The sequence below is a fragment of the Ostrinia nubilalis genome, chromosome 4, assembly GCF_963855985.1.
Source record: "Ostrinia nubilalis chromosome 4, ilOstNubi1.1, whole genome shotgun sequence".
Taxonomy (NCBI): domain Eukaryota; kingdom Metazoa; phylum Arthropoda; class Insecta; order Lepidoptera; family Crambidae; genus Ostrinia; species Ostrinia nubilalis.
This window is the reverse complement of record NC_087091.1, coordinates 13,098,526-13,126,087: the sequence shown is the minus strand read 5'-3', so window position 1 is coordinate 13,126,087 and position 27,562 is coordinate 13,098,526. Positions and strand designations below refer to the sequence as shown.

The following is a 27,562-nucleotide window of genomic DNA, read 5'->3' as shown; positions in this document are numbered from 1 at the left end:
TTTAAGTCTTTTGTTTGAATGGAGGCTTTTTATTAAACCCGATGTTTAGATGGAGTTTAATGATAAAGAACATATTTATGAAAACGAATAGATATGCAAAAGATACACAAAATATAAAAAAAAAGTGTGAAACATAATGGTTCTGTTATCACAAATCCTGCGGAAATAACAGCAGGACTAATAGTAATAAACACCTTGATTGTCTGTGATTCATACAACAGTCTATGCGTCTATTTAAAACACAAAAATAATAGTTAAACCTTTTAAAGACTTTGTTTGTTTTTTGTAAAACAGCACCTTTTCCCTTTGTAGAGACGACAGCACATCAGACTAGAATTTTTATTGGAAAATGGCTTTTATCACAACCACGTAAGATTTACAGTGCTAAGCTTGATGTGCCCTCGTCTGTACCATCGTTTCAGCTGCGAGAGCCTACTTTATTATAACCTGTTCACGCCGCAGGTAATTCCCAGAATGTTTTTCAAGTGATTCATAATATTTGCGAGCTGTGACTATTTGCTTGATTTTTCAAAGAACCAGGAGACCCTGCATTCGTTATAGAATGTCAGCGTTTCACTTTGCGGTTTTATTACGCCTTTTTTGTGGTCGCTAACTTTTCGAGTTAAGTATTCGTCATACGGATTTGGTCTCACGTAGGCGGTAAAATGTGCATGTTATTTCACTGAAACAAGTTGGTTTAGGTTTACTATTTCATTCATTTGTTTTATCCTGTACGTATGTAAGTACAGCCAGCGTCAAATAGTTTGTGACACCCTAAGTGGCCAAAAAGTCAACACAACCTTATCCCAATAGTAACAAAGACGTGATTCGAACTTTTTGGCTACTTTGGTTGTCACGAACTATTTGATGCTGCTTACTGTACCACAAAATGCCCTTTCCAACGGCAATCCCGTTTTGCGAAATCCAGTCATGCAGAATCCTGCAAAATTGGACTGCCGTGTCACACAAGTCTGTTTGAAATTCTAATTCCAAATTCGTACGGATCGGTTTTTTACGGGACACAGCAAACGAGATGTTCCTGTGAATGTTAATATTAAAACACGTATACTAATAAACGGGATCCTGCAAAAAACGAGATAGGTATATCGAGGAAAAGAGCCCTAAAGAATGGGTTAAACTACTAGAATTTAAATTACTTAGTTATGTAATTAAAAAGTAATTATTGTCATGAACACGAATCACACAAATGCTGGGTCCCTTGCGAGATTGCAATTTGGTTCGGAGCTGAGGCCGCGTGATTTGTAGCTGGAGTCACTATTAATTTGACCCTGACTCTGTCGTGGAGTGGAGACTTAATGGTATTGTTGTGGTCGTTATTAGATTATCAGATTTGTTTTTAGAAGTGTTGTGCAGGTTAGTATTCTTCCATATAAATAATAAGCATACAACTACTAACAAATATGAGCGAAAAAGCGGGAAAAGGGGTCCCCTCTTTTATGTGGGAATGAAGTTACCTTAAAATCATTTCGAACTCCACTCTCAACTAAAGACTTATCTACCGCAAAATTCATTGAATTTATAAGGCCAAAGCCTTGTACCTGCCTAAGTAATAAAAGAATTTGATGGCTTGCGTCCTGCTGTAGGTAGGATTCTGATTTGTAGTTTTTTTTTTCATTCAGTAATCTTAAGTGTTAACTTGCATTGTTATAGAAAACTCGGTCTTGAGCTGGTGCCACGCCGAGGAGCAGCTGCCGTGGAGCCTGAGGACATCAGTTTAGTGGAACTATACAGGGTGCACGTTGAAAGTGCAGAGCGCGCGGCAGCAGTGAGTACCTAAAAATAATCGTTCGTTTCTACTGCTGAACAAAAGCTTCCCCCAAGGATTTCCACAAAGATCGATCCTGCGGCGTCGCCCGCATCCAGGCGCCTCCCGCGACCTTCACCAGATCGTCGGTGCACCTAGTGGGAAGCCTGCCCACACTACGTCTTCCGGAAAAAACATAACATTCTTCTACCGGCGTTTTAGCTTTGGATATGTACCAGTCATTACTAAAACGATAGTAACTAGCCGTGGAATATGCTAAGGATATTAAATAACTAGAAAGTGTCCAACGAGCACGTCTGAGTCTAGATAGCCCTGTAAACAGCATAACATGCAGTTACAATGTTTGAACAGTTCAGCAAAATGTTTTCTCTCGCGTACGAGTGTGGTTTATTCCACTTTGTTCGCCTGGGTGAAGAAAGTGGAATTTTTGGTGACCTAATTTCACCTCGGAACCATTTCACCCAGGTGATATCACCCAGATTAATGAATTCGCCTTTGTTCACCTAGGAATTAATTCAACCAGGTCTTCGCATATGTTCACCAGATTTAATTCAACTTTTTTTTTTCATTTTTAAGTCGACTCAATTCACCTGAAAAATTAAGTTGAGTGAAATGGTCTTGAGGGGAAATGAGAACACTAAAAATTCCACGTTCTTCAGAACAAAATGGAATAATCCATGAGTGCCTAGTCTCGATGTGGCGGTCCACGTATACCTAAAAGGACATGTGCTTAGCCCCTCGTTATGTTATTATCGTTGCATGGTTCCACTGAACTGGCATGTAAGCGTCGAAACAGAAAACTATCGTCACTTAGTTAATTAACGCAGATAATTACTTCAAAGTTTATTTTATGAAGTGGATAAGTAAATAACGGAGAGAAATACGTTATTTACGCTTTTGAAATGATATACATAGTGACTACTCGGTATTTTAAATGGTGACTTAAGTCGATATCTTAATGTAGGCCAATAATGATTGTTATTTTGTGATGACACTGGAAATAACGCCTGATAAGATGAAATGCAATTTTCCCTAGTTAGTTAATTATACCAGGCAAATATTTATGTTACATGGCCCATTACACATTGTTATGCGCTAAACCTATACATAGTTAAATGTCTGGGTCTACCTGCGTTAATTTAATAAACAATCTTTATCAAACTGACGAATGTCTGCACTTACGTTAGACATAAAACCCAAAATATCTTAATATTTTGCATAAACCTATATTTTTTCTACCCAGTGGCGTGGCACCCTCCGAAGAGCTGGCGGTTCTGGCAGCAGCTTCAACTCCGGTACCCTCACAAATGGCACCACCATCCCCACCACAGCGGCCCAATCCCACCATCTAATGTGCAGCATGAGAGACTTCGGACACACGGCCAGCGGGGACGAAGCTGAATTACTCTTATGGCTCCACGACGCGAGAAGAGCTCAACCCCTATCAGAGAGATTTAGAGTCAGGATAGCGAGAGATGGGTTCTCCAACTACGTAGATAGACTCCACGCAAACAGTACGCTGTTCGCTGTAAGTATTGTGTAAATAAATTTTACTTGGTGTGTAGCATGAGAGACTTGAGACACATGGGCAGTGAGGACGAAGCTGAATTACTCTTATGGCTCCACGACGCGAGAAGAGCTCAACCGCTATCAGAGAGGTTTAGAGTTAGGATAGCGAGAGATGGGTTCTCCAACTACGTAGATAGACTCCACGCTAACAGCACGCTGTTCGCTGTAAGTATTGTGTAAATAAATTTTACTTGGTGTGTAGCATGAGAGACTTGAGACACATGGGCAGTGAGGACGAAGCTGAATTACTCTTATGGCTCCACGACGCGAGAAGAGCTCAACCGGTATCAGAGCGGTTCAGGGTCAGGATAGCGAGAGACGGGTTCTCCAACTATGTAGACAGACTCCACGCTAACAGCACGCTGTTTGCCGTAAGTATTGTGTAAATAACTTTTATATAGCATGAGGGGACACAAGGCCAGTGGGGATGAAGTCGATCTACTCTTATAGCTACATGACGCGAAAAGAGCTCAACTGCTCTCAGCGGTTTAGGGTTAGGATAGCGAAACACAATATTCGTAACATTATTAGAAGCTGTAAGATCTCAGCATATTATATTAATTTATTTAAGAGGCGTTAGGAAATCAAATTATATCTACATATAGAGGGAACCGCCAAATAAAATTATTATTTACATTCTTCTCATTTCTTATTTTCATTCGAGACCCTGACCTTTTGCTTTGTTGTCTGGTTCCTATTTATATGCAAGTAATTATTATTTACAATAACATAAAGTATACCTGCCATGTCAAGCGATAACTAAATCGCCTTTACGCCATTACATCGTGTACCACCAGCTCGCACTAAGCGTTTCGACGACTCCTTTATAATGCGAACAGCTAGGGACTGGAATTCGCTGCCTGCTGCTGTATTTCCTGAACACTATAATCCGGGCGTTTTCAAGGCGAGAGTGAATAGGCACTTACAGGGCAGATATGTACCATCCTAGACTGCATCTCACTTAACACCAGGTGCGATTGCGGTCAAATACCTGCCTTGGCTAGCATAAAAAAAAAAAAAAAAAACATATCGAAATTGCAGTGATTATAAGAATCGGGTTTCTTGAACTGTCGTTTACCACATGAGGCCCGATACGGCGCGTCAAGTTTTTGTCTAGCGACCAGTCTACTCGGCTAGTCGACTAGTTACTTTCCAGCTGGTCTAGCCGGACTGGTATTAAGATTTTGTAATCCCATCGTTTCTTATTAGTTGACGCGACGGGTTTCGTTACAGGATGTTCGGAGGTAATTTCGATGTGAATGTTATTGTACTTTTAAAGCCACAAAAACAGTAAACATTGCTGTATTATTTAATTAAATTGCAGTATGAGTAATGATTATGGTGAAATAAATCAATCAATATTATTTGTGTTTACATTGAATCTGTAAATAATTAAATATGTATTGATATAATTTTGAACATCAATGTTTTTATTTGTGTTGTACAAATAAAAACACCCGTTTTTAATATCGGAAACTTACATTAATAAAAATGTAGCTTAATTTGCACATGAATTCCCATTAACATCCTGATAAAATGTTGAATTATCGGTATTATCCTATAAATACTAAAATAATGGGGATGTGTTTCAGGATCTCTCAACGACAGATTTGTCCCGGGAACTATGGCTGGTGGCGTGGGTGGTTCGCGTGGGGAGATGGGCAGGCGCAGGGAGCAGTGGGAGTGGGACAGGGGAGAGACGAGGACCCGTGGCCAGGAGACCTCTAGGCGCAGGGGTACTGTCCCTGGCAGAGTTCTTGAGGCAGCCGGGACAGCATCCTAGCGAAAAGGAGTATACTTTTAAGGTATGTGCTCAAATTAAACAAGACAAAAAAATTTGGCTTAGGTAGTTGGGGATAGAAGTCAAATGGATGCAGGGAACTATGGCTGGTAGCGTGGGTGGTTCGCGTGGGGAGATGGGCAGGAGCAGGGAGCAGTGGGAGTGGGACAGGGGAGAGACGAGGACCGGTGGCCAGGAGACCTCTGGGCGCAGGGGTACTGTCCCTGGCTGAGTTCTTGAGGCAGCCGGGACAGCATCCTAACGAAAAGGAGTATACTTTTAAGGTATGTCTGAGAATACGACTCAAAATTTAAGGACAGTGAAGAGAAAGCCAGATGACCGCAGTATTGATATAAAGTCCAGGAAGAAACGTTAGGAAAAGAGTACTCGTCGCTCAGGGGACGTGACGTGAAAATGAGAAATTTAAGGTTTAAGGTATGTCTGATAATACGACAAAAAATTTAAGGACAGTGAAGAGGAAGCCAGATGACCGCAGTATTGATATAAAGTCCAGGAAGAAACGTTAGGAAAAGAGTACTCGTCGCTCAGGGGACGTGACGTGAGAATGGGAATTTTAGCTTCTGATGAAGAAAGTCAAAAAGATCTTGTGTTCAATATAATATTTAATTAAACCTGTAGTTTCGTGCTCAACTAACTTTTGATTTGATTAATTAATTATTTATTATATTTGATCATTCTTATTTCCAGGTTTATCAATGTGAGGAAAAAGACTTTCATCAGCTACATGACATGCTGATACGGAAACAAACAAACAAGTGCAATATTTTACCTGGACAACCAAATTACGGTATGCATTTCGAAAAAAAAATCAATAAATGATATCAACATTATTTTCTCCTGAAAATGGCTTATCGTGTTTATATCCATTCCAGGTATAGTGGTAGCTCTTCGCCTACTAACCCACACTGGGAGCATATCAGAGGCGGTGTCCTCAGGGGCTACCATCACAGCCAAAAGAGGATTCCCCGACGTGATAATGCCTGGAGACGTCCGCAATGACCTCTACTTGACCTTGGAGCGGGCAGAGTTTGAAAGGGGTGGGAAGAGCACTGCCAAGAATGTGTTGGCCACTGTCAGTGTGCATGATAATACGGGTCAAGTTATAAGTGTGAGTATCGTTCGTTCGTTTCAGCCGAAAGACGTCCACTGCTGGACAAAGGCCTCCCCCAAGGATTTCCACGAAGACCGATCCTGCGCCGCTCGCATCCAGGCACCTCCCGCGACCCTCACCAGATCATCGGTCCACCTAGTGGGAGGCCTGCCCACGCTACGTCTTCCGGCTCGTGGTCGCCACTCAAGAACTTTCCTGCCCCAGCGGCCATCAGCTCTACGAGCTATGTGCCCCGCCCACTGCCACTTTATTTAAGCGATTCTGCGGGCTATGTCAGTCACTCTGGTTCTCCTACGAATCTCCTCATTTCTGATTCGATCACGTAGGGAAACTCCGAGCATAGCACGCTCCATCGCCCTTTGGGTGACCTTGAGCCTTCTTATGAGGCCCATAGTAAGTGACCACGTGAGTGTGCTTGTAAAATATTCATCAACATCATCATCATTTCAACCATAGGACGTCCACTGCCAACTCCCAATGATTTCCATATTGACCGGTTGGTATCGGCCTGCATGCAGCGCCTTCCTGCTACCTTAATGATGTCGTGGGTGGACGTCTCACGCTGCGTGTTCCGGTACGTAGCCTGCAAAAAATAGGTAATTCATTCTTGGGGAAATGTATTACCATATTTAACAAAATACCACACAACCTTGTCGAATTGCCAATAAAGAAATTTAAGATACATATAAAAAATACCCTTATGTCCAAAGGGTTACTACAAGGTTCGAGACTATATTGATGACAAGGATGCGTGGTCAGTTCAGTCTGCACATATTTGATGTACTTGAATTTGGTTATTCTTCTTACCGTTAGATAATTCCTGGCAATTAGTGGTGACTGAGTTTGTTCCGGCGTTTCTTCTCAGCACTTGCCATATGTTTGTCTGGAAGCGCTGGTAGGGCCCAAAAGATAAGGAGACATGTATAGTGCCTGCTACCTTTTATTTTTTATTTTTACTACATTTTGACGTTCATAAGTGCCACTGGTGGTCTAAACTGAATAAATATTTTTGATTTTGCACTCCAGAAGCTTGCAGCCCCATCCGCATGTAAAATGCTCATCTTTAATTAATCAACTCAGTAGTTTTTTCCTGCGTTCTTACCATAGAATCGTGCATTAACCTATTCAAACCCAAGCACTTATTTGTTTTCGACGATTCTTTTTTATATTTTTTATACAGGGTGTTAGGTAAATGGGTATATGAGCCGACACTAGCCCATGTTAACATGGTCATGTAAATGGTATGGTGAAGTCAGAAAATTGATATCTTCATTTTAATTATTTTAATTTTCACAAAAATCGTATTTTATAAAATTTATTTTGTATGAAAATTTAAAAAAATAAAATGATGATATCCAATTTCTGACTTCACCATACCATTTACATGACCATGTTAACATGGGCTAGTGTCGGCTCATATACCCATTTACCTAACACCCTGTATATTTAAGTGAAGTATTTTGTTTTCAAGTGAAGTTTCAACTTATTTTGTTTATTTATGACACTACAGGAGTGCGTATGGGGCGCTAGCGGCAACGGCAGTACATCATATGAGTCGCTAGTGCTGTACCACAACAACAGCCCATCGTGGGGCGAGCAGTTACGTCTTACTGTACCGCTAGAGACGTTCACTCACGCGCACGTGCGGATTGAATTCAGGCATTGTTCAAGTAAGTGCCATCAATGTAAACATTGCGGTAATAAAAATTAAATAATAATCGTAATGTAGTAATTAGTAATTGGTAGTAATAATTAGTAGTAATTGGTGGTAATTGGCGCTATTTTGCAACAAAAATGTCTTGAAAGTTCAAACGGTTAATGCAAAAATAGTTCCTAATCTTTCTTATTTTCGAGAAACGCTAGTTTGATCCTTACCGCTGAACTATTTGCTAAACACATTCCTAAAACAAGCATATCTTAGCTTTGGAGGGGTTAGCAATAATTCTTTGGGCACAAATTACTAATACCCTTTTTAGAAAAAAAACTCCCCAAGTATTTCCTTTCGTTTATGAGAATTATTACTGACAGAACATGTAGTCAAATACATACGTGTATCATCATCATCATCATCATCATCATCATCATCATCATCATCATCATCATCATTTCAGCCATAGGACGTCCACTGCTGAACATAGGCCTCCCCCAATGCTTTCCATGTTGATCGATTGCCGCTACCAATTAGGGAATGCAGAATCGGTTCTGGTTTGAGGAACCGGGTTTTTCGGGTCTGGTGGTCATAAGAACCGGGAGCCCCGGTTTTTTCGGTTCTTTCGGTTCCAAAAAAACAATACTTTTATTATGTTTTTTTTATTGAAATAACACTTCTTTAAATGGACTAGGAATAATCAACAAACATGATTTACAATATTTTTCTATTTTTACTAAATTCTACTCCCAAAAATAAAAAAAAGTAAAATAATTAGTTTTCAATTGAGGTACCACAATCAGTCTTTTTCATCCAACTTATCGATATATTTGACTATTTATATATTGACTGTCAGATGCAAAGCAAATAAAGGAGAAGGAGTGTTGCCAACTCTCACACAAAAATATCATCATCATCATCATTTAATTTTAAACCATAGGATAGGACGTCCACTGCTGAACATAAACCTCCCCCAATGCTTTTCATGTTGATCGATTGGTAGCGGCCTGCGTCCAGCGCTTCCCTGCTACCTTTATGATGTCGTCGGTCCACCTTGTGGGTGGACGTTCCACGCTGCGTTTTCCGGTACGCGGCCTCCATTCCAGGACCTTCCTGCCCCATCGGCCGTCAGTTCTGCGTCCGCGTCGGGCTATGTCCGCTGAATCCGCTGACATAGAAATGAGGAGATCCGTAAATGAACTAAAGTCGCTATTTTAGTTCATTTACGGATCTCCTCATTTCTGATTCGATCTCGTATAGAAACACCGAGCATAGCCCTCTCCATAGCACGCTGTGCAACTTTGAGCTTCTGTATAAGGCCTATAGTGAGAGGCCATGTTTCCGAGCCATAAGTCATCACTGGAAACACACATTGCTTGTAGACTTTCGTCCTCAGGCACTGAGGTATTTTGGATGAAAAGATGTTGCGTAGTTACCCGAACGCTGCCTAGCCGAGTTGGATTCGACGATTGACCCCCTTTTCGAAATTCGACCTACCTAGCTGGATCGTCAACAATCTCGAGGATTGAGCTCCCAACCGAAACTGGGTAGGGCGCAACATGGACATTGGACATAAGCTTTGTTTTGTCCATATTCATCCTCAGGCCTACCTGTTAGGAAACTCGATTAAGGTCTTTGAGCATTGTGCCAAGATCTTACAACGATTCTGCCATGACCACAATCAGTATCGTGGGCAAACCGAAGGTGAGTGATGTACTCGCCATTAATGTTTATGCCGAATCCTTTCCATTCAAGGAGTTTGAAAGCGTCTTCCAATGCAGTGGTGAACAGTTTAGGAGATATAACATCTCCCTGCCTAACGCCTCACTGCAGAGGAATCGTCCTCGTGCTCTGCTCCTGTACTCGGACCGACATGGTGGCGTTTTTGTACAAGCACTTCAGCACCTCGATATACCGATAGTCAATACGGGACCGCTGAAGAGACTGTAAGCACTGCCCAAGACCCGAACGAATCGAAGACCTTCTCATAGTCTACGAACGCCAAGCATAGTGGCAAGTTATACTCGTCAATCTTCTGTATAACCTGTCGCAGCGTAAGCGCAAAAAAAATAATCCAGTGATTTTAAAAAATTGTAAGAAAAATGCTTAAAATATTTACATATCTCATAAAAAAACAAAATACAAAACCAATAAGTAGGTAATCTTTATTAGTAGCTAATCTGATATCTTTAGGTTCTCTATACGTTCGCAATATTCTTGTTACGACTCATGCCTAATACCTATAACAGATTTTTAGATAAATATGCAAAACCCGAAAGTACCGAAAGAACCGGGTTTTGAATTTTTAAAACCCGGTTCTTAAGCTGTCGAAAAAACCCGGGTTTTCCCGGTTCTTTCGGTTCCGGGATTACCCGGGTACAAACCCTACTACCAATCGATCAACATACGTGTATATCGTGTTAAAAAGAACTCTGTAGATTTTGAATAAATTAAAATAAAATGTATTCATATTTACTGTATCCTTCACCTATTGCATTTAAAAATAAATATCATATTCATCTTAATTTCAAATTTTAGTTTTGCATTCCACATTATTTATGTCATTTTTACATTTTAAATAAAACAAACGTATTATAATGTTTTAGCTCGCGACAAGAATGAGAGGAAGCTATTCGGCTTCTCGTTCGCTCGGCTCATGGAAGCGAGCGGCGCTACGCTTAGGGACGGGGCTCACGAGCTGTATGTCTACAAATGTGATGATCCTACCAAGTAAGTTTATGTTTCTGTTTATTACCATATACATATACTGGCAGCCCAGAGTAAATACTTATAGGAATAGCACTTAACACAGTTAATGCTTGAGGTATATGAGCGGTGGGGGAGAGGTGGCATTGATATATTAAAACGTGATAGAGCAAACAAATCTGAAGTCTTGCTAATGTTTGACGTCAGCAAAAATACCCTCCCGTGCCGCTTCTACGTCCTTCATCATAATAATACGATTACATTGTGTTCTATTTAAAATATACCACCCTACAAATTAGATTGTAATCAGTGAACGCACTGAACATGGATAAGAAATAGGCCTTAAAATAGTTTAGCGCAACGTTTAATCGTTCAAGCCTAAAGTTATTTTGCTTTAACTTATTAACCCATTAACCGCCGCAGTCGCGTATGACCGACAACAGAATTTGGGGGCACTAGCGCCGGAGTCGGGCATAGCAGACTGAATTTTTGCCGCTCTATTCTAAGGGAATGAGACGATCCATGAGAAAGATAATAATAAAATATCCAATACTTTGAACACATTGTTTTAATTCATGAATTCGGACTTCATTGCACCTATTAAACGTGACATATTTAAAAATAACTAACACCATAATTTCACATCGCATAACGCAATATTATTTTAGGACCTCAGCGCCGCAGTCGTTAATAAAAGACCATAGTGTTGTAGTAAAATCTTCCCATCACTTTAATGAAATGGAAATTAATTATGATGAAAATGTATAAATTCGTTTTAGTTTATGTAGATTTAAATACAGAAAGATAAGTACAACGTTATGAATTAAACAGACGAATTATTTAAATTGTAATCCCAACTAATATTATAAATGCGAAAGTAACTCTGTCTGTCTGTCTGTCTGTCTGTCTGTCTGTCTGTCTGTCTGTTACGCTTTCCCGCTTAAACCTCGCAACCGATTTTGATGAAATTTGGCATAGAGATAGTTTGAGTCCCGGGAAAGAACATAGGATAGTTTTTATCCCGGTTTTTGAAACAGGGACGCGCGCGATAAAGTTTTTCTGTGACAGACAAAATTCCACGCGGGCGAAGCCGCGGGCGGAAAGCTAGTACGATATAAATTTTAAGTAAACGATGATAGAAAAACGCAAAGATTTGGAAACTTGCACAACACTAGCAGTGCGGAGTATTCAACGTTTTCTTAACATGCTCCAGCGCCGGAGTCGGGAATACACGACCGCTTATGACGTCATAGACGCACGGAAGTTTGGAATAGTGAGGGTACGTTGATAATTTTATCGTATGATGAATATTAACTTACAAGTGGGTAGTTCGTGACTAATTGCTAGTGCAAAATAACGCAAAATAACAAACCGATACTTTGTAGAATAACTAATATTATCAAAGTAATAAAAAAATTAACTGACTTCAGAAATACTGAATTTTTTTTCTGATAGTTTGCAAATAAATGTCCACCCATGCAAAACTGAAACGGGCTGATAATAAATAAATAAAATCAAAATCTTACTTACTCGGTTACGTTCTACGTATGAGCTTACAAAATGCAGGTAGCGAATAAAATCGTACAGTAGTGGAACCAGTGTAGCCAGTACTTTTAGCCGCATTTGATTATTTCGTGTCCATGAACTTCTTAAATAACTATAAAACATTAGTTAAATAATAAAGAAAAAAAAAACTATTTTAAAGCTAATTCTATTAATTAAATCAATAAATAAATTATGCAGTGGTTGGAATTTATTCGTTAAAATTCATCAATTTATCGACATCCATTTGATCGAGTTACCTCGTCACTAAAACTAATAAAAATAACGCGTCTTACTGCGCCGGGGTCGTCTATACGCGACGTACTGCTTTGTCAAGGTTAAATAGGGATTGAAAATATCGATATTCTGCTGAATTAAAAAAAAGTTTCGTTTTTTCTCAACCTGTTTTTTATTGATTAAGCTATGAAATAATTCTCTATTTATTAAAACTATTCTTTTTATATTTATTTTACAAATATACAAATAAATACATACATATTACACGTTTTTTTACACCAAAACGCATCTTGAAATAAAACTATCGCAAAGCAGATTTCCCATCACTAACGTCAAAGAGTTAAAAAAGAGTTGCGGCGCCAGTGGCACGTTTTGATAACAGTGGTCCCGGCGGCTAAAAGGTTAAAAGAAAGAAAAATGTTTTGAGTCATAAGTACGAGCGATATCACATTAAACTTTAGCTGTGTTTATACCGTAGCATCTTATGTATTTGTGATAAGAAGAGCTATTTTGCTACGATATGTAGTCTGATCAGTTGTTATCTTAACCCCTAACCAGGCCCTAAAAAGTCATTGATTTTCAACCGTATCTTCATAGCATAAAGTTCAAATTGATGTGGGCTCTGTAGATACTAGAGCCTGGTTAAGGGTATCAAATGTGTTCTTCCAGATTATCTTCAGCCAGCTATCTGTCGCTGCCTTCGTGCTCTACTGACACAATACGCCTGCCGTCATCCAACGGGGTGGTGGCGTCCTTCCAAAGAAGCTCCAAAGAAAACTGCACCATAAACACGCTGCTATGCTCTACCAAATTGACTCAAAATGGTATGGCATGTTTTGTTTATCTTCTATTATTTATTATGTAAACAAGATGACAGCTGAAATTTTTATGCAGACAAGGCTGATCACAGTTGACATATTAATATTTAAATTTTTACTCACGTCTGGGTTGTAAGCCAAAAATATTGGCATTATTTTCGTTTCTCTTATTAGATACGAATCGATTCGAGAGGATAGATGAATATTTTTCTATAATGTTATTCAATTACATTTTCTTAGCAACAGCTTAGAACGTCATATAATAATACAGTACCCGGCAATAAATATTGCACATCGACCTTTGGAAAGAGAATCGGTTAATTTCGGCTCGTAGAGCGTTATCTCTGTCGCACACTACCTATACGATTGACAAATCGTCATTGACAAAATATTATTCAATGAAAATATTGTCCAAACTCTTAGTATTTCTCTTCGACAAATATTTTAACACATTGTGAACCACTTTTCTTTCACGACTATAAAAAGTTTTTAGCAGTTTAATTCATAAAATCAATTGCACACATTTAAAATAAAGTTTGTTTACACTTTGACAAAACGTCATTGTCAGTCATTGTTCAAGTGCGACAGTGATAACGCTCTACGAAACCGAAATTAGCCGATTGTCTCTTTTTAAAGGTCGATGTGCAATATTTATCGCCGGGTATTGTACGGTATTTCATGATAGCCTAGAGAGAGAACAGTTAAGTTCCTTTCCAATCATAAGCTTACTTTGACAAAGGTCTCAACGAGTCTTCCACAACACGATAAACTTTAATGTATCTTATCGATTTTGCACGATACGCCCATACATTTGCGTTGTGGCCCGGCTGAAAGTCTTCTCATTTCATCTAGTTTTGTTCTGTTCACAGAGGACTTACTCGCTCTACTACAATGGCGAGCGCACCCCGAGAAAGTACAAGAGACGTTATTGCGAGTGCTGCGGTTAGGAGACGGGTTAAGTTGCGAAGAGCTCATAAAATTCCTGCGGGATGTCCTGGACGCACTATTCGCTTTGTTCTCTACTGAGGATGGGAACAGGTATGTCTGTTACTAACACACTTTTGTAACTCGCCTCGATTTGCCACAAAGAGGCTTACAATAAATACATACTTCTTCATTTTAGCTTCTTTTACCCCATTCGAAGTAAAATGTACCAAAAAAGTGAGAATAAAGATAGATCAACTTTGATTTTGAGACAAATTTTTTCGATAAAATATTGGGCCAAAAAGTTTACCGAAACTAATCAAAACTTAATTTTCCCGTTGATGAATGACTGGGAGAGAATGCCATAATGTCATTAAATTAAATCTATTATGTGAAATAAGTAAAAACTTGACAGACAGATTTATTGTTGCAATTACAATTTTAGGGCATTTGCAAATTTTTGCTTCCAGCACGCCACATTCTGGCACTGTGTTCCTAGTATTGGTGTCGATATGCAGCCTCTTAGACGAGAGCCGATTCCAGCACTTCCGTCCTGTATTGGACGTTTACATCGAAGAACATTTCTCTGCTGCTCTCGTCTACAAGTAAGTTTCGAAACTATCAATTTTTAATAATGGCAACATTAATTTGTTTTATTCTACAATTTATTTTTTATTTATGACACTAGCAGCCGCCCGCGACTTCGTACGCGTGGACCTCGTTTTACCCCCGTTAGATATCATGTTGATAGATGGTGTTTCACGTCTTCCCCGCATGAATATTTACGAACGTCAAAAACAGTAGTTTGTCCAGCGCTGTATTTTCACCAATGACGATAGATGGCACTTTTTAGACACGTCTAATTTATATTGAAATTTATTTGTCACATATCGTCATAAATTATAGCCTATATGTTAATCTGGGCTATAAACAATAATACTGTAAAGTTTCAACAATATCCGTTCAGTAGTTTGTGAAAGAGTAACAAACATCCAGATATCATGACATCCAGACATCCAAACTTTCGCCTTTATAATTTTAGTAGGACAAACATCCTGACATTATGACATCCAAACTTTCGCCTTTATAATATTAGTAGGATAGTAGGATATATTCCAGTTTTAAATATTAAATACTAAATTAGTGCTGAAACAATGCCATGGTATGAAAAAAATACTTAACCACTCCTACAAAATATTTCCAGAGGCCTACTGTCGTCAGTGCAACATTGCGCAGAGTGGGCGGCAGGTGCCGAGGGTCAAGAACCCATCCGCAAGTGTCTGCGGTCGCTCGGCGCTGTGTTCCGGCTCGCCGTGCGCTCGCGGCGATTGTTCGCGCGAGCTACCGGCGGCCAGTACGAGGACAGCTTCAGAAGAGACGTCAGAGCTGCACTACACGCGCTAAAGGCGCTTGCGCAGCATCCTCATAGAGAACATTTAGCTCCGGCGCAGGTTTGTAACTCATAATGACTTACATCAGTTGCACATTATTGCTAGCAAGTGTCTGCGCTCGCTCGGCGCAGTGTTCCGGCTCGCCGTGCGCTCGCGGCGATTGTTCGCGCGAGCCACCGGCGGCCAGTACGAGGACAGCTTCAGAAGAGACGTTAGAGCGGCTTTACATGCGCTAAAAGCGTTGGCGCAGCATCCTCATAGAGAACATTTAGCTCCGGCACAGGTGTGTATAGAATAGACACTTATAATAGTCATACATTGGCATCCGCAAGTGTCTGCGCTCGCTCGGCGCAGTGTTTCGGCTCGCCGTGCGCTCGCGGCGATTATTCGCGCGAGCCACCGGGGGCCAGTACGAGGACAGCTTCAGAAGAGATGTCAGAGCTGCACTACACGCGCTAAAGGCGCTTGCACAGCATCCTCATAGAGAACATTTAGCTCCGGCGCAGGTGTGTAACTCATAATGACTTACATCAGTCGCATGTTGTTGCCAGTAAGTGTCCGCGCTCGCTTCGAAGAGACGACAGAGCTGCTCATCACGCCTTGAAGAATGAAAGGCGCTGGCACATTATCCTCATAGAGAACATTTAGCTCTGGCGCAGGTGTGTATAGCATATCGACTTACAGTAGTCACGTTCTTATCCGCAAGTTTCTACGCTCGCTCGGAGCAGTGTTCCGGCTCGCCGTGCGCTCGCGGCGATTGTTCGCGCGCGCTACCGGCGGCCAGTACGAGGACAGCTTCAGGAGAGACGTCAGAGCTGCACTACACGCGCTAAAGGCGCTTGCGCAGCATCCTCATAGAGAACATTTAGCTCCGGCACAGGTGTGTATAGAATAGACACTTATAATACTCATACATTGGCATCCGCAAGTGTCTGCGCTCGCTCGGCGCAGTGTTCCGGCTCGCCGTGCGCTCGCGGCGATTGTTCGCGCGCGCTACCGGCGGCCAGTATGAGGACAGCTTCAGAAGAGATGTCAGAGCTGCACTACACGCGCTTAAGACGCTTGCGCAGCATCCTCATAGAGAACACTTAGCTCCGGCGCAGGTGTGTATAGTATAACGACTTTATAGCAGTCATATTGTATCCGCAAATGTCTGCGCTCGCGGCGATTGTTCGCGCGAGCTACCGGCGGTCATTACGAGCCAGTAAGAGGACAGATTCAGAAGAGACGTCAGAGCTGCACTAAACGCGCTAAAAGCGCTGGCGCATCCTCATAAAGAACATTTAGCTCCGGCACAAGTGTGTATAGAATAGACACTTATAATAAGTCATACATTGGCATTCGCAAGTATCTGCGCTCGCGGCTATTGTTCGCGCGAGCTACTAGCGGCCAGTACGAGGACAGCTTCAGAAGAGACGTCAAAGCTGCACTACACGCGCTAAAAGCGTTAGCGCAGCATCCTCATAGAGAACATTTAGCTCCGGCGCAAGTATGTACAACATAGATACTTATAATAGTCATACATTGGCATTCGCAAATGTCTGCGCTCGCCCGGCGCAGTGTTCCGGCTCGCCGTGCGCTTGCGGCGATTGTTCGCGCGAGCTACCGGCGGCCAGTACGAGGACAGCTTCAGAAGAGACGTTCGCGCGGCTTTACATGCGCTTAAAGCGCTGGCGCAGCATCCTCATAGAGAACATTTAGCTCCGGCGCAGGTGCGTAACTCATAATGACTTACATCAGTCGCACGTTGTTGCCAGTAAGTGTCTGCGCTCGCTTCGAAGAGACGACAAAGCTGCTCATCACGCCTTGAAGAATGAAAGGCGCTGGCATATTATCCTCATAGAGTACATCTTGCTTCGGAGCAGGTGTGTACAGCATATCGACTTACAGTAGTCACATTCTTATCCGCAAGTGTCTGCGCTCGCTCGGCGCTGTGTTCCGGCTCGCCGTGCGCTCGCGGCGATTGTTCGCGCGAGCCACCGGCGGCCAGTACGAGGACAGCTTCAGGAGAGACGTCAGAGCTGCACTACACGCGCTAAAGGCGCTTGCGCAGCATCCTCATAGAGAACGTTTAGCTCCGGCACAGGTGTGTACAGTATAGACACTTACAATAGTCATACATTTACATTCGCAAGTGTCTGCGCTCGCTCGGAGCAGTGTTCCGGCTCGCCGTGCGCTCGCGGCGATTGTTCGCGCGAGCTACCGGCGGCCAGTACGAGGACAGCTTCAGAAGAGACGTTCGCGCGGCTTTACATGCGCTAAAGACACTTGCGCAGCATCCTCATAGAGAACACTTAGCTCCGGCGCAAGTGTGTACTTAATGACTTACAGCAGGGACTCCCAAGTTTTTTTATTCCGCGGCGTATTAACTTATTATTTTGTCATGGAGCCCTACCCTTTGAAAAAGATACAGTCGAAAGACGGGCAAGTAAAGACGTGGGAGGGGTAGGGTATCAACGTTTTTAAGCGCCAACGCGACGCAAGGATTGGCTCACGGCGCCCCTTATTACTTTCTACAGCGCACTAGGGCGCCGCAGCGCACAATTTGGGAACCCCTGACTTACAGAACTCACATATTTTTGTCTGCGTTCGCTCATCGCTGTATTGTCGTCGGTGGTTGTTGCCTGTAAACCCAAGATCGTGACATTATTATAAGATCTATTTTTATTTTATAGGTGGCGCTTATGACGTCCTGGGCTAGCGTAGCCAAAGAAGTGGCATCAGCGCTAGGCCCAGTGGAAGCGGCGAGAGTGACCGCGTCAATGTTGGACGCACCCGCTGCCAATGCACCTCCGGCCTTAGCTAAGGCCAGGCTAACGGCGGCTCAAGAGATACTCAAGGGACCTTTAGGACAAGACCCAGGTAAGGTAAACACTGGTTGTGTTACATAAGTATCAAGATAATATAAGTGAACTCTCGAGGAGCCGTAAACTGACTTTCAATTTTTGGGAAGATCTTTAGATTGTTAATTTTTACAGCTTTAACATCAGTACTCAGTATAATCTTCTAGCTAGACGCACGACGACGTCCACAACTGAACAACACAACAGCCAAATGTCATCGATAAATTAGCTTCAGCTAATTATTATAATAGCTACGTATTGCCATCTGGCGGTTTTTTCAATCGCGAAAACCCTCATTCTAAGCTTTGCCCCTTTCGTAATTTTTCAACATGATATTTTTTAGTTTTAGGTCCATCGTTTCTATTTAAAATCTCTTACTTATTTCACAGAGGCTCGCAACATAGTGCTAACAACAGCGTGCCACCATTTACGAGTACACTTAGCAAGGCGCGACGAACTAGCTCAATGCGCCGATATGCTCGGCGAGCTAGTGACCTTACTGTGGAAGAAGGAAGACCCGGACCAACCGGTGGATGAAGACGAGCTAGATCCGGACGTGGATGTTCTGTGTTTGAACACACTTGACGTGTTGGTGGAGACTGTGCTCCATCTTATTGGCGGGAATTCACCGGTTTTGGTAAGTGAAGCTTTCTTACTGACTTATTGCGACAATTATAATCATTATAGATTTTACTGAGAATTTTTCCGCCGCTTTTCCAACATATTTTCAACCTTATTGCCTTGTATTAAAGTGTCCTATACATAGAGATATAGAGAGATGCCAACTAATGCGCTGAGTTCGAAACTCAGTGTCGCATTAGACATTCACACACACAAATTAATCGAAATATGTGTTCATTATCTACTGCGGTATCAGTGTGCTTACCATGAGTTTACGTTAGGTGTGCTCGCTAGCGACTGCGTAAAAAAATTACATTTTAATTTATGACATATTATGAAGCGCTCCTAGCGGCTACTTTCAAGAAATAAAACCTTCATAGAAAATTTTGACATACTCGCTAGCGAGCACACCTAACGTAAACTCATGGTAAGCACACAGTACTCAACGTTCGAATAATCTTTAGTATGTACTACGCAAGCAATGTAAACTGTTTACATTATGACGTCGCTGCTGTCATCATTGCTTTCACGAGCAATGTATTCTGTTTTTGGGCATATTGCTGTGATACCGGTCCCGCCCCCTTGTGACATCTCCTTTATTCTCTGTGATCTGTGGTCCTATACCACGTAAATCCTGCTACGCTATGTATTCAAAGTCGTTTATCCCACAGGGTTCAATGGTGGCTGGTCTGCTAGGCGCCATGGAGTTACTGCGACCGGCGCACTATCAGCGATTGTGGAGCCACCTAGCGCCGCATCCGCACGACAGAAAACCACTGAAAGACTTCCTCATGAGAGCTTTCTTGGTGTTTAGACATCTCATAGAACAAGACGTGAGTGCTTTTGCTTTTCTTTTAAAGGGGCTACTTGTTTCCATCCCTATCACACAATGCGAAATGTCAATAAGAGTGACAATGACAGATAGACCCCGAAACGAAATTAAGTGTATGGTGTTAGGGAGTAGCCGGTATAACCAAAAGCAGACTGTAGATGCCGTCTGTCGACACACATTCATCGTGATTCACTATGATAACCACGACCACTTTGGCAAGAGTGTATCTGTTACGGTTAATGTGATAAATTGAAAATTATGAATAATCGCCGGTTATTATGAATAATTACCGACAGGCTTGGTAAAAGTGATAAATTAATAACATTTATCAGTGATTATTTCATAATGTAACCTTAATACCAGGGTTCGAAAATATCTGATATTTATTATAAATATCAAAATATCGGATATTTATGATATATATCCGATATATATCAACTTTGATATATATCAATTTTGTATGAAAACCATATTATTATTTATTGTGTTATTCATGAATACTATTGCATATGTGCTACATAAACATGTTTTTAATGTTTTTAAACCTTAAAATCAGACAAATAAAGCAAAAACATAAAATATTCTTTTAAATACGGCAAAATCAACTAAAAAAATAAAAATCTTATGTCAAAAAGTACAAATACAGTGACAAATTTTAAAAGTTGATATATATCATCAAAACCGGCTTGATATATATCGGATATATATCCGATATATATCTTGATATATATCCCTTGATATATATCCTCGAACCCTGCTTAATACCAACAAATACCATAAAAGAGAACACCGGCTCGTGTACAGCGCTCATGTACAGCCTCACATTGAACGTTTTAATATCATATATTAATATAATTTGGCAAAATGAGTTTGGAATGTTTTCTGCATAAAATTACTTTGCCATAATGCCTATAACACATTGTTTTGATTTAAAGTGAAAAATAGGTTAAGGTGCGGCGGGGGTGGCCCTTGGGCCACCCCTAAGCCGCCTATTTAGTTTATAACTTTATACACACATAAATGATCTCATATTAATAACATTTACCAAATCATGAGGTTATTCATAATAACCGGCGATTATTCATAATTTTCACATTTATCACATTTACCGTAACATATCGACTAGGAAGGAAAGAAGATATCGTGTGCAGTGCTTCATCGTTACTCCTTTTTCAACAGTCTGCTAATTTTCGGTTTTATCTACAGGTGTTCCCAGCTGATTGGATGGTGCTACGCGTGCAGAGTTGCAAAGTGCTGCTATCAGCATTGCAGGACTTGGCGAAACCGCTACTAGAGAGATTTTTAGGAGAAGAACCTCCTCAATTTGATTCCCAGGTAATTGCACAGAATTAAAGATGGTTTATGGTATATTTGTTTTAACTTTCTCAAATTTAATGTTTTGTGGTGATCCCTTTAAATGCCACTGTTACATAGGTGCGTTACGTTATCAATGAAACTACGTGGGACAAAAGTTCTAGAGTGATGACCATGGATGAAAATACGTAATGGCAGGCCCTCCATTAGGTGGACCGACAATCTGGTGAATCTGGCGGAAAGCACTTGGATGCAGGTCGTTGTGGAAGGTCTTTGTCCAGAAAGAAAGAAAGAAAAGTATTTATTCGATGCAAGTACAAAATAAAATAACAAATAGATATAATAAAACCAAACAGTAAGGTAATGCACCAAAATGGCATCTGCTCAGTATAAGCCGTGACGGCAGAGAGCGCGTCACGACCACTGGTATTCTGCGGATGCCAGTTGAGCAAAAAGGCGCAGCCCGCCCAAGAACAATCGGTTTACAAATAAGTGATTTTAAAAAAATAAAACCGACTCCAAAAAACCTACACTAAAAAGTAGAAAAATAATTACTAATTACCTACTTATTTATTAGGACGAATTATTAATATTTATGTAGGTATACCATGATTGATACTTCTGGAGTCGGTGCCAAGATTATGAAACATGTAAAGTTTGCCTGCACCGACTCCAAAAGTATCAATCATGGTATACCTACATAAATATTAATAATTCGTCCTAATAAATAAGTAGGTAATTAGTAATTATTTTTCTACTTTTTAGTGTAGGTTTTTTGGAGTCGGTTTTATTTTTTTTTATAAAATTTTACTTATTTCTTGCTTTTTAGTTAACTAATTATTACCTTGATGTTACCACTGAAGGTAGGCAGTACATTGAGACCATTTTCCCTACAAAATAAATAAGTTCATAATCGGCGGAGATATTGCGTATAAAAAAGTTCATCCCCAATTTTCCACCCTTGGGGGTGAAATATTTTCTTCAAATTCGCATGAAACCACCCTTTTGATAATACCTATTCAACAAAAAAATAATCGTTCAAATTGGTTTATAATCGGCGGAGATATTGCGTATAAAAAAGTTCATCCCCGATTTTCCACCCTTGGGGGTTGTTTTTTTTATTATTAAATTTAAATGGGACCACCCTTGAGGTATTACCTATACGCCGAAAAAAGATTTGTTCAAATCGGTTCATAATTGGCGGAGTTATCGCGTAACAAACATAGAAAAAAAAAAAAAAAAAAAAAAAAAAAACATACGGGTCGAATTGAGAACCTCCTCCTTTTTTGAAGTCGGTTGAAAATGAATACAGCAGTAGACGTCATTTGGCTGAAAAGATAAAGCAATTGTTCTGTTCTAGCAACGTTTATAAAATGTCTTTTACGCTTTGAAAGGATACTAAATTCACTAAACTCATTATCTTTCAGCTGTGGTCTGGCTATATGGAGCTGGGCGTGGCTTTGGTGACGTCAGGCGCTTTGCAGCCAGAGCGCTGGGCGGGGCGTGGGCCTGACAGACCGCGGGTGCGCGCCGCAGCCGGCCTTCAGGTGTTATCTGTGTGGAGCCGCCTAGGTGAGCGCTATAGTCTGGTCTGCGAGCACGTAGAATTTGGTCCAATGACCCCAAGCAACCCATCCTTATCGCTCGCGGGTAATTATGTTGCTGTCGCGCTCGCACACTCACTGCGGGCGCCCGTCGCACTGTCGCGACAGCTTATAGCTTGGGGTCATTGGACAAAATTCTACGTGCTCGCAGACCGGGCTTTAGACTTGGGCTGCGGGGGGCCAGAGGGCTCCGATGACGCCAGTGCTGCCAGTGCCAGTGATGTAATGATGTAAATCGGACTCCGAACTATTGAATCAAGGTCGTTATGTAGTCTATAGGATTTGGAGTATTAAAAATGTTTTGCTGTTCCAATAACTCGTGAATTGGTTTTTTGACACAAAACTTACATAATTATAAAAAATCGTACATTTAGATTATTCTTACCTTGTCCACTAATCTTAGGCTGGGTTGCACCCATTTTACTTTAACTATAACAAACGTCAAAATTCTGTCAACTCCATAAACACCGGTTATGGATATAATTACGATTATAAGGTGGTGCCACTCAGCCTTAATATAACTCACGCTATTTTTTTATTTCATTTCCACCAGGCCCAGCTCAGCTACATCTAGTCCCAGGCGCAGTAGGAGCATTACTAGAGATCACTTTAGTCGGCGAGCTGCGTAGAGCAGCCTTGGGTGCTCTAGTAGCGTTAATGGCTGCCGAGCGAGCGGCCACCGGCTCTGCTAGGAGAACTGAAGCGGCCCTCGTCGATAAGCTGGACTCGCTGGTGGCTGATAACAAGGCCGACGACCACTATAGACGGCTGTTTGACACTGTGTAAGTATTGGATTTTTGGTTTTGAGAGAGTAATAAAATGAAGCTAATCTGTGATATTTTCAGGCAGAGGGGATTTTTAAAGCGATTATTATAGGTCTAGGGGTCAACGTAAGTCAGTGCCTGAGGTTTGGGAGCGGCACGGAAGGGTGTTTTTGTGACTTTTAAACGTCACCGAGACTTGATATAGTTCCAAAATACTGAACTGTCCTATGCATGACATTGACAGTGGGGCGCCACCGTCAATACCGGATCGCTAGTTCCGATTTTTGCCATGTTGGAAACCATATAGTTGAACGATGGTAGCGCCCCCCTGTCATTGAGTTTGGCGGGACAGTTCAGCGTGGGTCATCTATAATAGACATGTTGACACCACCAGTCAATTGACGTATTTTTTAAAACTGTCACAACGAAACTCTCCCATAGATTTTGTATGGCACTACAAGCAAGTGACATCACTATTTTGTCAACTCAATTAAACTACTTTTTTCAATTACAATGCGAACAAAAATCGTAATTTACAGGTAATTTAAAATTAATTAAGTTTTTAAGACTAGAATGAAGGGTCTTTTTAAAACAGTTGTGGTTTCGAATTATTGGCGTATGGTGTCAAACTGTCTAATTATATTCTTCAGTACGCTCTGTCACGTCATAATTATGTCGATGTCACATCTCCCGTGCCGCTTTTCTATACCCTAGGAACTGACTCTGTTGAGAACTATGCTATACCTATAGTATCTTTTGGTTGACATTTTATGTAGGAGAGTGCGGGTGTAGCTAAAATCATTAAATGTAATATTGGGGTATAGACTGTGGGTAACGTTACGTTATTCAGAATAATAACAAGTAAACGCTTTATTATATCATAATAAATAATAATATAAAATATTCACTGATCTAATACATCATTTTACACGCTTCAATGGTTCAGGGAGCACTTGAGTTCCGTGTAAGTATACAATTTTCATTCCTTCCTCAATGCATTAGTAGGTGTTTGTGCTTTTAAAAGACAAATAGTGTTATGCAAGTGTTATACTTCTAAAGTGCGTAAGTAGGTAGATATCGTGACTTTTCCATGTCCAGGTAGATAGGCGATTAAGTAAAATGCGGGTATTGTATAATAGCCTTTATTGTGTAGGTTGATGGAGCGAGTTTCGACTGAGGGTTGGCGTGAGGCAGGGGCGGCTTTCGTGGGATGTGTCACGCGGTTGCTAGAAAGATTGCTAGACTACCGCGCCGTCATGCAAGGCGCCGAGCATAGGGACAAAAGGATGGCTGCCACTGTCAATTTGCTGGTAAGTATTGCTTATGTGAGAGAGAGAGGGAAAATAGGTAAGACGAGGCCTTTGTTTGCGGAATGAAAGAGAAAAATACACTTTCAACAATAAAATACCTTAACATTTGAAAGTAAGAACATTATATCAATAGATGTATGATTAAAACCAATTATTAATATGATACTTAATTAGAATTACGTATTTCCAAGTGAGATAATTTATTAATCTTGTTTATTAATATTTTAATATTGTCGGCCGTTTGGTGTAGTGGTTCAGAAGTGTTGTCTAGTACCCATAGTACAAGCTTTGCTTAGTTTGGGGCTAGCGGCGCAGTGTAAAATGTCCAAGGATATTTATTTATTTTCATCTTCATCTTTTACAGAACTTCTACAAAAATGAAATCGATCGTAAAGAGATGTACTTACGATACGTTTACAAACTACACGACCTCCACATTGCGTCGGACAACTTCATTGAAGCTGGATGTACACTTTTAGTAAGTCAATACTTTATTACGATTTTGGTAGGTAAGTCATATAGGTATTTTATAAAATACTTAATTTAATGTTATAATTTCAGCTCTATGCAGAGACCTTAAGCTGGGATAGCGATCAGATAGGTGTGGACCCTGAATACCCTGAAACGCCGGAATGGAAACGCAAGGAAGCCCTGTACAATCAAGTACTGCAATATTTCGACAGGGGAAAAGTGAGCATCCTTTTCAGTCATAAAGTGTAAAAGTGCTTTTTAAAAGCCTATTTACAAAAATAAATGAATTTTATGAATTTTTATTTTATAGGGTAGAGAAGGTTAATTGCTCGTGGTCTTATTGGTAGTAAACCACGGGCAAATTTTGTCCGTAGCTCTTATTAGTAGAACCATGGGGACCTAGCATTACTCGTAGTGCTACCACAGAATAATAATAAGTACTACGTACAGAAGTTTTACTTCGCGAAGGTATTTAAAAAAATGTATGCTCAATGTCATTAACAATATGGTGTAATTTAGCTTGTCTCAAGAGTCAAGCAAGTTTGTCAGAAGTTTTGTTGACAAACGTCAGTGATCGGTACTGCACCGAAGCTATAGGGCTGACTTCGGTAAAATGATGTGACGTGAGGTGCCAATCTGCAGAAAATGGCGGAGGAAATACATGATTTAGCATGAATTATCATGAATAATATTAACTACTTATTTACCTCTCAGTGTCTTGAGGCAACTTAAAAAAGTACATTCTGTGTTTTTATTATTATTTAGGCAGTTAAATACTGCACAGTATTTAGTACACCATTTTCTTTATTTTTTTCCATCATACACAAGAATACGCGTGCGTGAGTCAATGTTCGCTCGTATGTGAGGCCTTGTCGAATAGTACTCTTGTAGGGGGCAATCGTGCGTGTTTTGTTTTCGATGTAAACTCGCGGAGATGAACAGGCCTGGTGCTACTGACAGTATGACGGGCATTTTTACTTGTCCAAGATTCTATCAATAGGACTACGGACAAAAAAATTGCGCGTGGTACTACCAGTAGGACCACGCAGATATTGTTGTCTGGTGCCTATATTACAAACTAGCTGACCCGGCGAACTTTGTTCCGCCTTAATGGCAATAAATAAGCAGACTTTTTTTTTATTTCGAACGGGATAAAAAGTATCCTATGTCCTTCTCCTGGCTCTAAACTACCTCCCTGACAATTTTCAGCTAAATCGGTTCAGCCGTTCTTGAGTTATAAGTGGAGTAACTAACACGACTTTCTTTTATACAGGGTCCTTCTAAACTAGCTACATTCCTTTTAATGGGGGCATCTATACGGTACACTGAACAAGTTCACCAAATTTGAGTATGTGTTTTATAATGATTTTACAAAGTTACATTTTCTAACAAAAATAAAAATTCATTTCGTCTTACATAATGGAACATGCTGTATTTTTTACTCACACAACAAAGCTGTAGTGTATTCATTCTGCACAGGAACACGAGACACAACACACACAACGCTCACTACCACTGCACACTTTTTTGTTGTTTACACTCACGTCATAACAACTCACAGCAGTCGTCACAGCTGATAGCCGATTAGCTGATCGACTGATTGGGCGAGCTATCACTTCAATGTTGCAGGCCTACTCTCATATCGTTGTCTATCCTTATTATCTTATGTTAATCACAGTAAAACGGACTCACGATACCATCGAAAAATCAACCAGCAAAGGCCATGATTTTTAAGGCGCGTCTTAGTAAATTTATTTGCATTTGTGCATCTGTGCGTCATAGTTCACTTCACGAGCACTACAAAACGCACCTTCACACAAGAAAGCTAGTCAAAAACTGAATTAAATCAAAGCGCACGCGCCGACAAATGCCGACAAGCCGCACGCCTTTTGTTGACACAAAGACGCCGACGCCGCCAAAGCAAGAGCCGAAAAGTTGGCATAAGCGTACAGTCGACAAAAAAGAAACTTATTTGTTTATTATTTTATCTGCTTGCTTTCGATTTCAATTGATTCGAATCTAAATTATGGTGTTGAGTATTTCATGGTAAAATATCCTATAACAGATAATAATTAAAAATTAATCGAACTTATTGTTTTGTGAAGGTAATTCAATGGCCTAGTCAATTATTTAGAAACATTAAATAGACTATTGAAGCAAATAAAACTCTTCAATTTGTTTGTATTGATATTCCATTTATCCTAAATCAAAGTCCATTCTTAAATTAATCGTTAATGTCATCATTTCTATTACAATAGAAAAGTAGATGA

The 27,562-nt window shown here is 40.6% G+C and overlaps 1 protein-coding gene across 1 annotated transcript in view; it reads left to right on the top strand.

The window, feature by feature from the left end:
- The window catches only part of LOC135071207 (dedicator of cytokinesis protein 4), a 76,884-nt gene that overhangs the window by 25,409 nt on the left and 23,913 nt on the right, over positions 1–27,562 (top strand). The window contains exons 5-24 of the mRNA XM_063964982.1: positions 1,672–1,786; positions 3,030–3,314; positions 4,948–5,160; positions 5,844–5,943; positions 6,029–6,264; positions 7,778–7,937; positions 10,522–10,645; positions 13,070–13,224; positions 14,088–14,256; positions 14,613–14,747; positions 15,347–15,593; positions 18,209–18,395; positions 18,766–19,013; positions 19,669–19,830; positions 21,036–21,164; positions 22,571–22,715; positions 23,301–23,529; positions 24,665–24,821; positions 25,186–25,299; positions 25,383–25,511. Coding sequence (XP_063821052.1) covers positions 1,672–1,786; positions 3,030–3,314; positions 4,948–5,160; positions 5,844–5,943; positions 6,029–6,264; positions 7,778–7,937; positions 10,522–10,645; positions 13,070–13,224; positions 14,088–14,256; positions 14,613–14,747; positions 15,347–15,593; positions 18,209–18,395; positions 18,766–19,013; positions 19,669–19,830; positions 21,036–21,164; positions 22,571–22,715; positions 23,301–23,529; positions 24,665–24,821; positions 25,186–25,299; positions 25,383–25,511 — 3,439 coding nt within the window. The remainder of the gene's footprint in view (positions 1–1,671; positions 1,787–3,029; positions 3,315–4,947; positions 5,161–5,843; positions 5,944–6,028; positions 6,265–7,777; positions 7,938–10,521; positions 10,646–13,069; positions 13,225–14,087; positions 14,257–14,612; positions 14,748–15,346; positions 15,594–18,208; positions 18,396–18,765; positions 19,014–19,668; positions 19,831–21,035; positions 21,165–22,570; positions 22,716–23,300; positions 23,530–24,664; positions 24,822–25,185; positions 25,300–25,382; positions 25,512–27,562) is intronic.